Source organism: Malus sylvestris, chromosome 3, assembly GCF_916048215.2.
Source record: "Malus sylvestris chromosome 3, drMalSylv7.2, whole genome shotgun sequence".
In the NCBI taxonomy this organism is placed as follows: Eukaryota; Viridiplantae; Streptophyta; class Magnoliopsida; order Rosales; family Rosaceae; genus Malus; species Malus sylvestris.
Window position 1 is genome coordinate 15617252 of NC_062262.1, and position 14560 is coordinate 15631811.

A 14560-nucleotide genomic window follows, 5' to 3' on the forward strand; every position below is an offset into this window, starting at 1 on the left:
GTCTCAATCGAACCAATGATGCAGCATGTAGAATGGCATGTCCCCATGCAGAAACTGGCAATTTGGTTTTCATAAGCAGAGTGCGGGCTATTAACTGAAACCGCTTGATCAATGCTTCTGCTAAACCATTTTGAGTATGGACATGAGGAACAGGGTGTTCAACATCAATGCCCAATGTCATGCAGTAATCATCAAAGGTTTGAGACGTAAATTCACCAGCGTTATCAAGTCGGATTGATTTAATGGGATAATCTGGGAATTGTGCTCGTAACTTAGTTATCTGAGCAAGAAGTCTCGCAAAAGCTACATTCCGAGTAGACAAGAGACAAACATGTGACCATCTAGTGGATGCATCAACCAAAACCATAAAATATCGAAATGGTCTACAAGATGGTTGAATAGGTCCACATATATCCCATTGAATTCTTTGTAGAAATGATGGGGATTCAGCATCAACCTTTAGTTGTGATGGTCTAATTACCAACTTCCCTTGAGAACAAGCCTTGCAAGGGTTATCATTTGAGATATCAATGTCTCTGCTCAATAATGGATGTCCATTAGAGTTGGTAATGATCCTACGCATCATGGTGGATCCTGGATGACCCAAACGGTCATGCCAAAGCATGTAAACCTTTGAATCAGTGAACTTCTGGTTCATGATAGTATGTGATTCAACTGTCCTTATGTATGTATAATATAATCCACTCGAAAAACCACGCAACTTCTCCAATATACGCTTCTGGGTATCATTGGAGGTAATGCATAGATACTCCACATTTTTTGCACTTTTCGTTTCAACGTGGTATCCATTTAGACGTATGTCTTTGAAACTCAACAAATTTCGAGTAGATCGAGTAGCATACAATGCATTTTGTATGGATAATATTGTTCCATTTGGTAACATAATCTGGGCTTTCCCTGAGCCTTCAATCACATCTGAAGGTCCTGATATTGTTGTTACCCCGATTTTTGTAAGCATTAAGCTTGAGAAATACTTTCGATCACGAAGTATTGTATGTGTGGTTGCACTGTCTGCAAGACAAATATCTCCGCCATTTCTTATGTTCTGAGAATAACCACAGTTTTTATCCATGCTTTCTGAGTAAATGGAATCACAGTTAACAAACAATTTATAACAGGAAATTTACATGCCATTTTTATTGAATCTGAAAAACTAGTTTTAGACAACAAGTTCAGCATAATAAAAGTACATCAAACATAAACGATTTAGTCGGACCGATATACTTCATTCCCCCTTTCCGTAATGAAGTATGAAACATCTAGGTGAGTTGCGTCAAATTGCCCTGATAAATCAAACACTGGATCAGGTATATCCATTGGTTTAGCCTGGTCGAGAAAATTGGTCTCGACACCCTTCTTCTTGATGGAGGCTTGATACAACTCCACCAGATGTTTTGGGGTACGACAAGTTCGCACCCAATGCCCATTGCCACCACACCTATGGCAAGCTCCTTCAGAGTTCCTGGGAGCATTGGTCATGTTAGCTTTGCCTTTGTGACGATTCACATTTTTGAAGCTCGGGCCAGAATTATGCCTCTGAACCTGGTTGTGAAACTGACCACCATGGTTCTTGCCTTTCTTATTCCATCGACCTCGTTTGTGGCCACGTCCTTGTTTATGATAATTACCACCAGAGGATGTGGCGTTCACTTCGAGGGAAGTATCATTTACTTCTGGGAATGGTGCAGATCCAGTAGGTCAGGAATTATGGTTTTTCATCAGGAGCTCATTGTTCTGTTCAGCTACCAGGAGCACAGATATCAGCTGGTTGTATTCAGTGTAGCCTCGCGCTCTATACTGCTGCTGCAGGAGCACGTTATTGGCATGAAATGTGCTGTAAGTCTTTTCCAGCAATATTTCATCAGTAATGGTATCCCCACAGAGCTTCATCTGAGAGGTAATCCTGAACAACGCAGAATTGTACTCCGCCACTGATTTGAAATCCTGAATTCTCAGGTGAGACCACTCATAGCGAGCTTTTGGAAGAATCACCGTTGTCTGGTGATTATATCTGCTTCGCAAGGCCTCCCAGAGAGCTAACGGATCTTCAACCGTTAAGTACTCACTCTTTAGTGCCTCATCAAGATGGCGGCGAATAAAGATCATAGCCTTCGCTCGATTTTGAGAAGATGAGCTGCTTTCTTCCCTGATGGTATCTCCAAGATTCCCTGCTTCCAGATGGATCTTGGTATCAAGTACCCAAGTAAGGTAATTCTTCCCGGTAATGTCCAGGGCAGCATATTCAAGCTTAGCCAAGTTCGTCATTTTCTTTTCTGAAAGAAAATGAGATGTGTAAGAACTTGCAGTAATATGTATTCCTAGAGGAATGTGATGTTAGAACTTCTGGTTCTTACAAATTTTTCATTTTGATCTTCAGGCCAAAATGATAAGCACTCGAAACTTCTGGCTCGAGATTTTCAGGGTGAATGAGAAGGGCGATTGTACCGCACCATTCTCATTGAAAGAATGTAACATGGAATGGGCGATTATTCCACACCACTCAAGTAGCAAGAAAATTGAAATACGCAGAGCAGGGTGGGCGATTATACTGCACCACCTAAAATTGCAATGAAATTAAACAACAAGTAAATTTAAATTTGGAGAACAAGGAGGGCGATTATACCGCACCACCTAAAATTGCAATGAAATTAAATAACAGGTAAATTTAAATTTGAAGAGCAAGGAGGGCGATTATACCGCTCCACCTGAAATTTGCAGTAAAATTAAATAACAGGTAAATTTAAATTTGAAGAGCAAGGAGGGCGATTATACCGCTCCACCTGAAATTTGCAGTAAAATTAAATAACAGGTAAATTTAAATTTGAAGAGCAAGGAGGGCGATTATACCGCTCCACCTGAAATTTCCAGTAAAAGTAGATCTGCAGTCCAAGATAGGCGATGATACCGCACCATCTTGGATCGCAGTAAGATGAAATTTGCAGTTCAAGATGGGCGATTGTACCGCACCATCTTGGATTGCAGTAAAATCAATATAAATATTATGTTAGTAATCAATATCCAAACCAAACAAGTAATCAAAGATGTATGTAACCGCTAGTTGGAGAACTACGAGCAGGCATGGAGCAAATAGTTCGTCGCGAGGATATACCACGCAGTTGAGGCAGATGAAGAAGATGAACAGGAAAAACCTTAGAGGAAACATTTTTTTTTTTCGTTCGGCGGAGAGAAATGAGAGAATGATTTCCTTTATTGTTTAGTGAATGTAAATGAGACATGGTTATACTTAGAGACTCGTGCTGATAACGTGTTATAAAAATGTAAAAGTTATAGAAAGATAACCTTTATTCGGGATAGGAACGAAGCAGTTGCAGAGTATTATATCAATACAAGCTGTTGCAGAGGAAGTAATGTATATTATTATTATTAGATATTTTTCTCTTCCTTTTCTCTCTGCTTAGTTGAACGTTCGTAAAGCTCTATTTATAGAGCATCACCATGGAAACAAACAAAAACCCTATTAAGCATATGATATGTCTACTGTATGCATGTGGGCATACATTATTATACTATTTACAACAGGTCTAACATTATAGTTGCTATGTCTTCTTTTACATTTTTAATCATAAAAAATGATAATATAAAAGAAAAAAAAAATCTTGGTGTGGTAGCTAGGTGCCTATTTGCCTCCCCTAAGTTTTTGGGTTCAAAACACCATGCTTTTAAATACCAAAAAATTTAAAATAAAACACAAAACCATGCTTTAGATACCAAAATAATTAAAAATAAAACACACAAAAAAATCACCACTGGGCAGACTTGAACCCAGTTCTTGGGTTACACATAATATACTCAAGACAATTGCACTAACAAAACAATTTAGTATATCATTGCACGTTTAAATTTATATATGAAATGTATAGGTAAAGTAAAATCGTAAATCGGGACCTTTCAAATTTGGGGGCCTTGTGTAGGGGCACCACTTGCTCATCGTCAGGGCCGGCACTGGTTCTTGAAGAAGAAGCGAATAAATAAGAAAGCAGCTATTGCAAGAGAGGGAAAGTTTGGTCCAACAAAAACTCAATCCTTTTCAAGTGATGATGTAATAATTATAACAATGAGTATTTATAGATTACAAGATAGGGTAATGTTAGGGAGATTAAATTTGTAAACAAAGTTTTGAAAACTAAAATACATGAAAGTTGATGATTGATTTATTACTTAAATGTTGATAAACATGTTCATTCCTATTGGTGACACATAATTTAGTTTGTAAATTTAGTCTCCAAATAAACCCCTCATCTAACTACCTTAAGACATAACCAATGACATAATGACACTTGTAGTAATCCTAGACACTCATCAACTCTCTCAATGATGACTACCTTTTCTACTACAATTTACAAAGGTGTTGGTGTTACCATACTACCATTCGGCTAAAGGCGCAGCCAGGTGTAATTTGAGTCAGATTTTTCCCTTTACAGCCGTATGGGGCCGTTTACAAATTCGAATCACAAAATGAATGTGGAAAATCATCTGCAACGAAATTTATAATTCAATCAAGAACAATGTGGAGATTGAGTGTCGCTAGAAGAAACGAAACGATAATGTATTGAAATGACAGAAAAAAAAACTTTTGAAAGAAAGAGAAGAAGGTGCAGCAAGGAGTATACAAATTAATCAGGCTAAATCAAGCAAAGGAATAGGCAGGAACAAGAAAGATTAAACAAACTAATCCTTTGTTTAATATTTACTAAGTTGTTTTAGGCTTCCACTAAATTATCGTTCAAATATTTAACCTTAACTCCAAAACGAGTAACCATGATCGTTTGATTTGGCACTATACGACTAATGGAAATTACTCGGTTCGTACGGGGAACAGGGTTGCGATGGACTTGCAGGCAAACGGAGACTTTGGAAGGCAAGGGATGGGAATGAGTAGTGGGGGTGCGGCAGTGGAGGGGTTATGGAAGCAAATTTGGCAGCTGACTGTGCCTAATAAAATGAAGTTCTTCGTTTGGAGGGGGTGTAATAGCTCGCTTGCGGTGAAACCGAACTTGATACGACGTGGCATGAATATTGAGAGAGCTTGCACGCTCTGTGGGTCTGCGGACGAAACAGAGGAACACCTTTTCTTTAGGAGTGAGTTTAGTCGCATGTTTTGGTTTGGTTCACCTCTACATGTTGATTCCCTTGCAATTGTGGGTAGCGACATTCGGGAGTGTTGGAAAAATGTATGTTCAAGGGTTCATGATATGGATGCCTAGGACGATCTTTTGCAAGAATTTGTTTTTGGTATTTGGCGAAGTTGGAAGGTTAGAAATGATGGTTTTTCGTGGGACGACTTAGAATCCAACGGAGGCTTTGGAATTGTGGAGAGGGCAGGTGAGTGAGTTCAGAGATGCTATGGTTAAGATTGATAACCAGGGGCCGTGTTATCCTGGAAGTGTTCCGACGGAAAGGGGCTTGCAGGGAGGTTGGAAGAAGCCGGAATTTGGAACCTTGAAATTTAATTGCGATGGTGCTTGGAACTCAAAGACGAGGTTAGGTGGTTATGGGTGGGTTTTAAGAGACTTTGCTGGGATTTTAAAGCGAGCTGGAAATTGATTTTTAGTTCTACCATTGCTGCTGAGGCTGCTGCCGTGAGGGCAGCATTGATGTTCTGCAGATACAGCAGCTGCAGTGGCAAAGCCAGAAATTCTCGAGGGGAGGGACGAAATTTAAAAAGTTTAGGGTCCCCAAAAAATATGAACATTCATTCAAGGTCTAAGTCTAGGATTTGCAAGAAGATTATTTGCACTACCCGTAATATTCATAGGAGAATTTGCACTAACCAAAATATTCAAATGAGGATTTGGACTACTCAAAATAGTCGAAGTAGGGTTTGAACAACAATATTATTTGAATGATGATTTAGCACCGTTTCTTGTTGTATTGTCCTATTACTTAACTGTATAATTAGCAAAGTTTTAAAAGATACTAAGCTATAGTCAGGTGGTGAACATGACTTTACACTTAGGCGAGGACCTAGGCAAATTTGAATAAATTTATTATATACCGTATAAATAATTGTCTATTTATTATATACCATATAATATCCGAAAAACATTGATTATAAAACATATAATATAAAAATATTGACAAATTTTCTTTATTACTTTGTTGAATTTGATGGTAAGAGAAAAAAAAACAAACAATTACGAGTTCATAATATTTTACAAATCATTTTTTGAAGCTCGTATAAATTTATAGTGAATTTTAAGATAAATAACAGTGTCAAACAAGTGGCTTAAAAAATATTGAAAGAATGGTCAAATTAATTGGACAATAATTAAAAAACAAAACAAATTCTAATATAAATAAGTAATAGCAAGTTAGGTGGCACAAATTGATTGGCCAATAGTTAAAAAAAAATTGTAATTGCATGTGGGTGGGATGGGGAGAGAGAAAGTCTCTCTCTTTTTCCTTTCTCTTCTTCTTCGTCAGATAGAAGCTCTCCATTTGTAGAAGCTATGAATTGCAGATCTTTGTTCCTCCCTTCTTTGGCCTAGGTTTTTTTTTTCTTGGAAAAAAGAGAGCTCGCGATCAGCCCGTGGTGCAATAGAGCAGGGAAATTAAAAACGCCAGAAACCACACGAAATTTCATCACTTTCGACGAGACCGGAGGGGCGGAACCACCGCTTTTGGGCTTGATTTCTGGCGAGGGGAGTGGCGACCGCCACTCCTCACCCTCATGTAGCTTCGCTACTAAGCGGCTATACAAAGGTGGAGGTGGAGTCTGACTCCCAATCTTTAATTCGTATGGTTAATAGACAAATGGAACGGGGTGCAATATTAGAAGGGGTGATTTTTGATGTTTGATTCTTTAGCTATGCATTTTGATTTTGTTAAGTTTGGGTTCGTTCCCCAGAAAAGTAACTTGGCTGCTCATGAGGTTGCTTCGTTTGCTACCAAGCATGGTGGCGGGTTCCTTTGGGATGAGATTGACCCGAATTTTTTATTTATTATTCTTGCAGCTGATGTAAACTTTGCCATTCGGTTTAATAAATTTCTATATTTTCGACAAAAAAAAAAAAAAAAAAAAAAAACACTCAGTTTTTGCATAAAAATGATCAATCAGTAGGATGTTTTCTGTTTCGAACACGTGAAGGCAAACGTACTAAAAAAAAGATTAGGAAGGGAGACCGAAATAGGAATTACAAAAAAGTTCGACAGTAGGATACTATTCTGAATGAATAATCTCAATTGCATATACCTCCACCTTATCTAACTCTTTAAATTTACCTAGAGCGTGTCTTCTTAAATTGGTGAATATATCAGTACACTGTAATATGGGTGTGAATGCCCGCATAAAACAATCATGTGGCTGAGTATGGACGATGGAAGAATAGAAGTAAAAGAATCCGGATCCTCTTTGTGAGGATTTCAGAAATCCGTGAATCGTGTCCGTACATCGTGAGGTTAGTTTTCGTCAGATACTATTTATGTTCGATTATAAGTAATAAAATTTAAAATAATTTCTAACCATATGATGTACGATGAACGGACATGATACACGAATTCTTGAGATCCTCACAAAGAGAATGAGGATCCTTATTCGAAGTAAAAAATGTATGGCTTAATAGTAGAAGTTTGATTTTTTTACCATTTTGGTGTGTAAGTTTTCTACATGCATTGAAAGAGGTGTCCAATGAGAAACTCGATATATATAGAGGTATGCTTGTATCATACCAATACAACAACAGAGATCAAAAGCAGAAAGTAATAATCCAGGTTTCCATCTCCTCTCCTCCTTCCTCATTCATTTACCTAGTCCGACACGAGTAAAGAAAATAAGTAGAGCGCCCGTTCCAATTCAATCTCTAGCAAAAATTCTCTCTCATTTTGCCTGTTTATAACACAACAATCAAATATACAATGGGAACAATTTTTACAATTCAAATGCATAAAGCTTGCCTAATGTACACTACAAATTCCCCACTAGCAAACACAAAACAATGTAATACGAAATTCTTTACAAACTAAATACTTACAAAGAGGAAGGCTAAATCAATTGTACGACACAAGAAATGGGATGACCATAGACATAAATTCGTCGTAACCAAAATTTGCTGAACCAGTATACCGCCGATCTTTCTCTTTGAACCTATCGGTCAAACCCTGAAATCAAAATAAGAACAATATTTATATGTTGTTAGCAAATTCCAGCAAAAAAATTCAGAACAAAAGATAGCTGTTTCTTTGTCAAATCGCACACTGCATTATCTGCTTAGAGAAACGCTTCAACCTAGCAATTTGCTCACCCTCACAATCATCCCGCATCTGCATATCAAACAAAACGCGATGTCAGAAGAAGCATAGCCACGAATTGATTCTCAGGGAGAACGAAACAAGTCATGTGAAATATCTAACGGTAATGTCAAACATTTAGACGTGATTTCACTTTAGCAGTGGTCCTAATTCACAGACTAGCAAAAGAAAGTTTCCACTACATTAGATTAGAAGACTTACTGCGCGAAACTGTCAAAGTTTAGTTCAACCCTGCGGCCACTTCCATCATCATACTTGGAAATCAAAAGTTGAAGAACAGAAGGTGGCATGGCAAGGCCTAGACCGTAGTAGAGTGCATCTCTGAGTTCCATCGAATCAATCTTTCCACTCCCATCTTTGTCATACCTCTCGAATATGGACTGCAATTTCAGGTTCAAACCATAATTCAGAGTGACAGTTTGTAGCAAAGAGAACATGGGATCGATTTTATAAAATCTAAACACATTTTCTTCAGACAAGCAGGAAGTCAGGTAGCATTCTGAGTCTCTGACTCCTAAAAATGGCATTGCAGATTGGCAGTGTATGACAAGACTCAATTGGGTTACCCAAACTTGATTATCAAACAACCATATGAAACATATTTAGTGGTTATTTGAACCAAATGGCATAGAGCTTCACCACTAGACGATTGAAACAGTTCTAGAGTAGGTTACATGAATTAAGAGTTGAACCATTGAACAAGTGCGCCTCAATCCGTGCAATAGTACCCGCTGCATGCTATATATTAACAAAAACCAAAGCATTCTTCAGGCTGCATGAACGGGACCGGAAGCACCCTAAACTCTAAGCCATTAACAAAATTATAAGGTGAGATTCATATGATAAAAGCGAGTAACCGATGATACTTATTCGCCATTGTCCAAGACAAGTCCAGAGCGCAGCAAATTCCTTGGGCCCTATATCGAAAAATTTAGGGCAAATTAATAAAGTGAGAAGAGTTAGATTATTGCTTTGATATAAAAGGGAAAGAAAACAATCTACAAGCTGAAAGGGGCAAACCATTTTTATCAGGTCAAATAAAACAGGATGCTGACCAATGACTAAAGATTTCACAATTGAAACATCAAAATTTCCTAATTTTTGCACTAATTTCTAATCAAATCAATCAAATTCTGAAGAACAGAGAAGCTATTGATTGGAAGACAAAAACTCACCAACTCTGAGAGAATCCGTGGGACTTTTGAAGAGAAAAATGAGCAGAATGGTCCTGAGGCTAAACCTCTGGTACCCAGAAGACAGAGCTTGCTGCAGCTCGTTCTCGTCGATGTATCCACTCCTGTCCCTATCCACCATCTCAAAGCTTCTAATCACAGCCGGGTCTGTCCCCGCTGGAAAACCCGACTGCCCATATGAAGAAAAAGAAGAAGACCACCCCTGTGGCTGCGGCTGCGGCTGTGGCTGCCCGTAACCATGGGAGTACTGGGAGTGCTGGGGACCGTAGGAATCGGGCAGGGATGGCGCAGAGGGCGCGTAAGGGTGAGAGCCGTATTTCCCATTGGAAGCCATTGAAGCAATTTGTTCCTGGGTTGCTGAAATTACAGAGACTTATTAGTTTCCTTTCTTTCGGTTGTGAGGGAGAAAACGTTGTGTTGTATAACCTCACGTAAGTTATTTATCTAGGACCGTCTGCATTGACTCTGAGATATGTACGTAAGAATAAAATGTTGAACCAACGCATGCAAGCGTGTGAGGTTTGTTGCGACGAAATGCGGTCGGGCGGTTTGCGTCGGGTGTTTGGTTTCAAATTTGAAGTGTTGGACTTTCAACCGACCAACCAGGAAAATTCTGGTATTCCATGCAGTTGCTAATTTTGAACTGTTCGGTGTAAAATGAGCTGGGAATTTTAGCAAAATGGTTCGGGCCCTTCTGAATCTTGGCTGCTTTTACCCTAAAGACGGGCTAGATGAATGAGCCGCGTAGGTAGACTATTATCACGTTGAAAAAAGAAATGAAAAATTTAGGATGGTGATTTTCACACTTCTTATTTTACTTCACAAACATAATATTCATTGTTTAATAGTTTTTTATTTTAATTTTTTTATGTAATTGTATACATGGTGGTGATTTTCACACATCTCAATTTATCTTACAAACACTCTAAATATTTATTAAACAGTTGAAAAGGTGTGTGTGTGATGTGAAATAGCGTGTGTGAAATCTACTACCCAATTTGTGACAAGCATAGAGGTAGGAGATGAATTCTTCAAGAATAAACGTTATCCATTGAAGAAAGTTGAGATTCAACTATAAAATTAAATTGCAATATGAAGAGTAGCCTAATTACTTATAAGAACATGCAAAGTTCTTTCTTTCCCCGATGTGGAGCAACACAAATAAGGTGACGTGGAGTATGTGTGACCGTTGGGCTTCAAACCTGGAATAGCTTGCTCTGATACATGAAGAAAGTTGAGATTCTACCATAGACCAATTCGTAATATGATGAGTAGCTCAATTACTAATTGTAAGCACATGCAATGTTCCTCCTTTCCCCAATGTGGGATTGATATACTCTCAACATCGGTTTCAATTTGAAAAGTCATTCTCCTTTATTTCAAAATATCTTGAATTTATAGAGTTATGTGTTCCAATCCAATTCTCTATACCAAACGAGGCCAAAGTTGTAGAATACGGCAACCAATGATCAATGCATCAAACTAATACTATAAACATATCTCATTTGTCTATAAGGTTGGGGGTCTGAATATGTTTTCATTTTGAATTTTCTTTTTCATTTTGGGCTGCTAATAGAGAAACCGCGAAACCACCAACGAAGCAACCAGTTTCTTTCTTGGGGCTCTCTCTCTCTCTCTCAAGGCCAGGTTTTTGTCACACTACAAATAATGACTTGGTTTTACTTGCATGTTAAGGAATTTATCTTTAGTGGCCAAAACATAAATCACAAGTTCCCCTTTTCCTCCCATAAACAAACTTCTTTGATTCGTTCTGATTACATGTTATGACACACCCGTACAAAAAGCTAACAGATTCGAGAAAAGCTTGCGAGAGGGCCATCACCACATATATATTGACTATCTTAGTGAAAATAATAAAAAACCATTTATAACACTGACAGTTTGACAGTAAGCTAAGCCTGTTCAATAAAGTCGAAGAAACTTAAATGTGAAGAAATTAAAAGTACTTAAATAAGTGTTGTTTTATTCACACCATACGTTTTGTTGACTACACCCAACATGCTTAATATACCCCACATATATTTTTAAATCAAAATTTATCTTAATACACCCCCAAATGTTTCCCAATGCTACCCTCACACCCCACATGCTATATATACGCCCCACACGCTCTACTTAAACCCCACATCAATACAAAGAACAAACAGAAGACGATGAACAAGCAAAGGAACATGAGTCAAGTATGAAACAAAAAATTTCCCCTATTCTCTATTTAATTTATAACATTTTCATCCGGTTGGGTTAAATAGCCCATACCTTCCGCTGATCTATTCTTTGATAATTGGATTGCCTATAAGATTGTATTGTTCCTTCTCTGTCCGAATATATATGAATTCACATGCACAACTATTTGGCGTTCTATCATGGTCAAAGCCAAATTTGTGAACACATTCCACTTTATTATATCAGTTTGTTATTCTAGGTTGCACCTGCAAAGTAAAAAAATGTATTGCTGGCCTTAAACTGACCAATTTCCGTTTTCTTTCTCCAATTCCAAAATTTCTCTTATAAGAGAATCAAGCAAATTAAAGATATGCAGAACGAGGATGAAAAATAATCTTTTTCAACGTTTTGTGTGTTTAGTAGTTAGGGTCTTGTTCGACAATGAAGGATGTGAGTGAATTTGAGAGCTTGAAAAAACGCAATCTTAGAATACAAGTCTAAATTAACTTGGGGTGTATTTAGAAAATTATTTCTTTTTTCTTTTTTTAATTTTATTTGGCCTAAATTGTCATTTTATATTAGGTATATAAGTCACTTAACAATAAACTTTTATGTATGGTGTATTCAACAGTAAGTGGGGTGTTAATAAAAAAACCCTTAAATAATTATAGTTCACTTGAAAGCCCACTAGTTCTCCCTATGAATCTTTTCTTCTTCCTTTGGAGCGAAATCGTTCTTGATGTTGAACATCTTGCGAATCTCTTCAGGTGCCTTCCCCTTGATCATGTCCACCACAATTTGACACGTCAGGTCAAGCAGGCCCTTGATGTTGAGATAGTTTGCCGCCATTATTAGGTCATAGAGAGTGTTTTGGTTGATCTTTATGAACTCGGCATCCCACTCCTTGAAATTATTCTCGCTGTCAGTAGCAATAGCCCTGTCCTCTTCACGATGCTTTGTACAGTACTCAATGACTTTCGCAAGGATGGCGCTCGTCACGTTTGGCAAAGGAATGGTATTGCCGGCGCATCCATCCTCCACCATGTGCTTGATGGTCTGCGACTCCATGGCCACTGCCTCTTCCACCTCGAACATCTCGTTGCCGGAGCTATTTAAGGTTATCTTCTTCTTCTTTTTCAAGTCCGTTGGTGCGGCTTGACTTGGGCCAAGCTGATTGGAGCTCAATGAGAGCTAGGTTGGGCTTAGCACGGACTAAGGATGTGAGCAGCTGGCTGGGCTTTGGACCTGGCCTGCTGAGGTGGTGTCAAAGAGGTGTAGGCCTCCTGGTTTGTTAGGCTAGGGCCCATGTGCAGAGAGAAAGTGTGGGAGGTATGAGGGCGCCTACCCCCCCTTCCAGCTGAGTTGGGCCAAGGGAAAAGGGACTAGGCCATAGGGCTTGGCATGTCTGCTGGGCTTCTGCGGTCTTGGGTCTATGGTTAGTTGGTCATTGGGCCATAGGGCCTGGTGCACTTGTTATTGTTTTTTTTTTGTTTTTTGTTTTTGTGCAGCCGTCTAATGATTCTTCCTTGTATCTTTGTAGAATTTCTTTGAGTATGTCTTCTTCAAGTCACAATAGTGACAATGGTGTGCATCCATTGTATTGCCAAGGCGGGTCTTTGGGTAAAGTGGGCTACTTCAAGGTTGCTTACTTCAAAATCAGCTCTGATGACTCGTTCAGAGATTTTCCTGAAGCATATAAGCACACTATTCTATCTGGGGTGTGTGTGAAGCGTGTCAAGGAGGGTAGCAGCCCTGAGCCATGTAGTAGGGCTCGGAAAGCCATCAAGTTTCACCCCTACTACTTTGTGTTAGGATTTACTTTTCCCATGCAGTGTTTCTTCCAAGAAGTGCTTTGCTCTATGAAGTGTGCCCCCGCTCAATGTTCTCCCATTGTGGTCCGTGTGATGGTGGGATTCCTCAATCTAAGCCAATTCTTTGACTGGGATTTACCGTTAACAAATTTTTGTACTTCTTTGACATAGGCCACATTGATGGAGTTAACCAGCTGCGATCCCGCCATAGGCTCTTCGATTATTCGAGCAAGGGAGAACATGATTGGGCCAAGGAAACTTTATAGATAAATGGAGAGTGGGAGTCTGATTCTTCCCCTGAGCTATGCGTTTTGACGATTTTCATCACCGGTAAGTAGATTGCTTAGTCTCTAGGCTGCTTTGTGCTTTTGCTGAGCTGCTATTTGATTTGTTGATTATCCTCTTCTGCTTAGTCTCTAGGTATCCCTGTTGAGTACCTTGAATGACGTTGGCTGCTTAGTCCTCTTTGCTGGGAGAAATGTGGGTTGCCCACGAGAAAGGAGATAAAGATGATCAAGGCAGAGGCATTAGCTCGTCCGATCGATGTCGTGAAACTCGCTATGAATGAAGGTGGATAGAAAAGATCTTCCCCACCTGCTCAAGATATATTGGTTGAGAAAACACCGAAGACTTCCGCCTTTGCTCGTAAGGGTTCACCTACTGCCAATAGGCTTGCGATTGACTTGACTTCTTCCAAGACCAAGAAATGAGACAATTAGATCTAAGCCGGTAACGCTTGCTATGCTGAAGGTAGCTAGTACGATTACTGATAGGATTGTTCAGCGTAGAGGTTCCGTCGTTCCCCGAATGCTGAAATTTGTGTCAAGACGTTCGTTGGGAGCTAAGTCTGGTTCATCTTTGGGGAGGCTTGCTACTATGAAAAACAATAAGGTGGAGTCTGTTGCTAAAGTGGTGCCAAGGCTTATTCCTCTTGTTGCTAAGACTGGTTTGCCTGCTGAGAAAGATGATATTGCTCTCATGGGCAGTTGTGAGAAATCCACCAAGCCTGTTTCTGGAGAGGTTGCTGAGATATGTGCAATTTTGAAGCCAAATCTGCTTGAATACATGGATGCATGTGCCAAG

The 14560-nt window shown here is 39.1% G+C and overlaps 3 protein-coding genes across 6 annotated transcripts; all 3 read right to left on the reverse strand.

Moving 5' to 3' along the window:
* Positions 1–1409: 1409 nt before the first annotated feature.
* Positions 1410–3326, reverse strand: LOC126616473 (uncharacterized). Its single transcript, XM_050284534.1, has 2 exons — positions 3322–3326; positions 1410–2294 (listed from the first exon to the last, which is right to left on the reverse strand). The coding sequence occupies exon 2, from the start codon at positions 2284–2286 to the stop codon at positions 1720–1722; it is 567 nt and encodes a 188-aa protein (XP_050140491.1). The 5' UTR covers positions 2287–2294; positions 3322–3326; the 3' UTR covers positions 1410–1719.
* A 4256-nt stretch (positions 3327–7582) lies between these two features.
* On the reverse strand, positions 7583–10152 carry LOC126614589 (probable calcium-binding protein CML48). 4 transcript variants are annotated; one of them, XR_007620449.1, is made up of 6 exons: positions 9465–10151; positions 9160–9206; positions 8491–8669; positions 8235–8301; positions 8013–8139; positions 7583–7867 (listed from the first exon to the last, which is right to left on the reverse strand). XR_007620449.1 is itself a non-coding variant. In XM_050282236.1 (6 exons), exons 1-5 carry the CDS (start codon positions 9814–9816, stop codon positions 8029–8031), a joined length of 708 nt encoding a protein of 235 aa, XP_050138193.1. In that variant the 5' UTR covers positions 9817–10152; the 3' UTR covers positions 7583–7788; positions 8013–8028. The 4 variants fall into 4 exon arrangements, 3 of the variants coding, with proteins under 3 accessions (XP_050138193.1, XP_050138192.1, XP_050138195.1); XM_050282236.1 differs by having other exon boundaries at positions 7583–7788; positions 8283–8301; positions 9465–10152; XM_050282235.1 differs by having other exon boundaries at positions 8283–8301; positions 9465–10150.
* Positions 10153–12353: 2201 nt separating this feature from the next.
* LOC126616538 (SKP1-like protein 1B) lies at positions 12354–12761 on the reverse strand. The gene has a single exon (XM_050284604.1). The coding sequence runs from the start codon at positions 12759–12761 to the stop codon at positions 12354–12356; it is 408 nt and encodes a 135-aa protein (XP_050140561.1).
* Positions 12762–14560: the final 1799 nt, after the last annotated feature.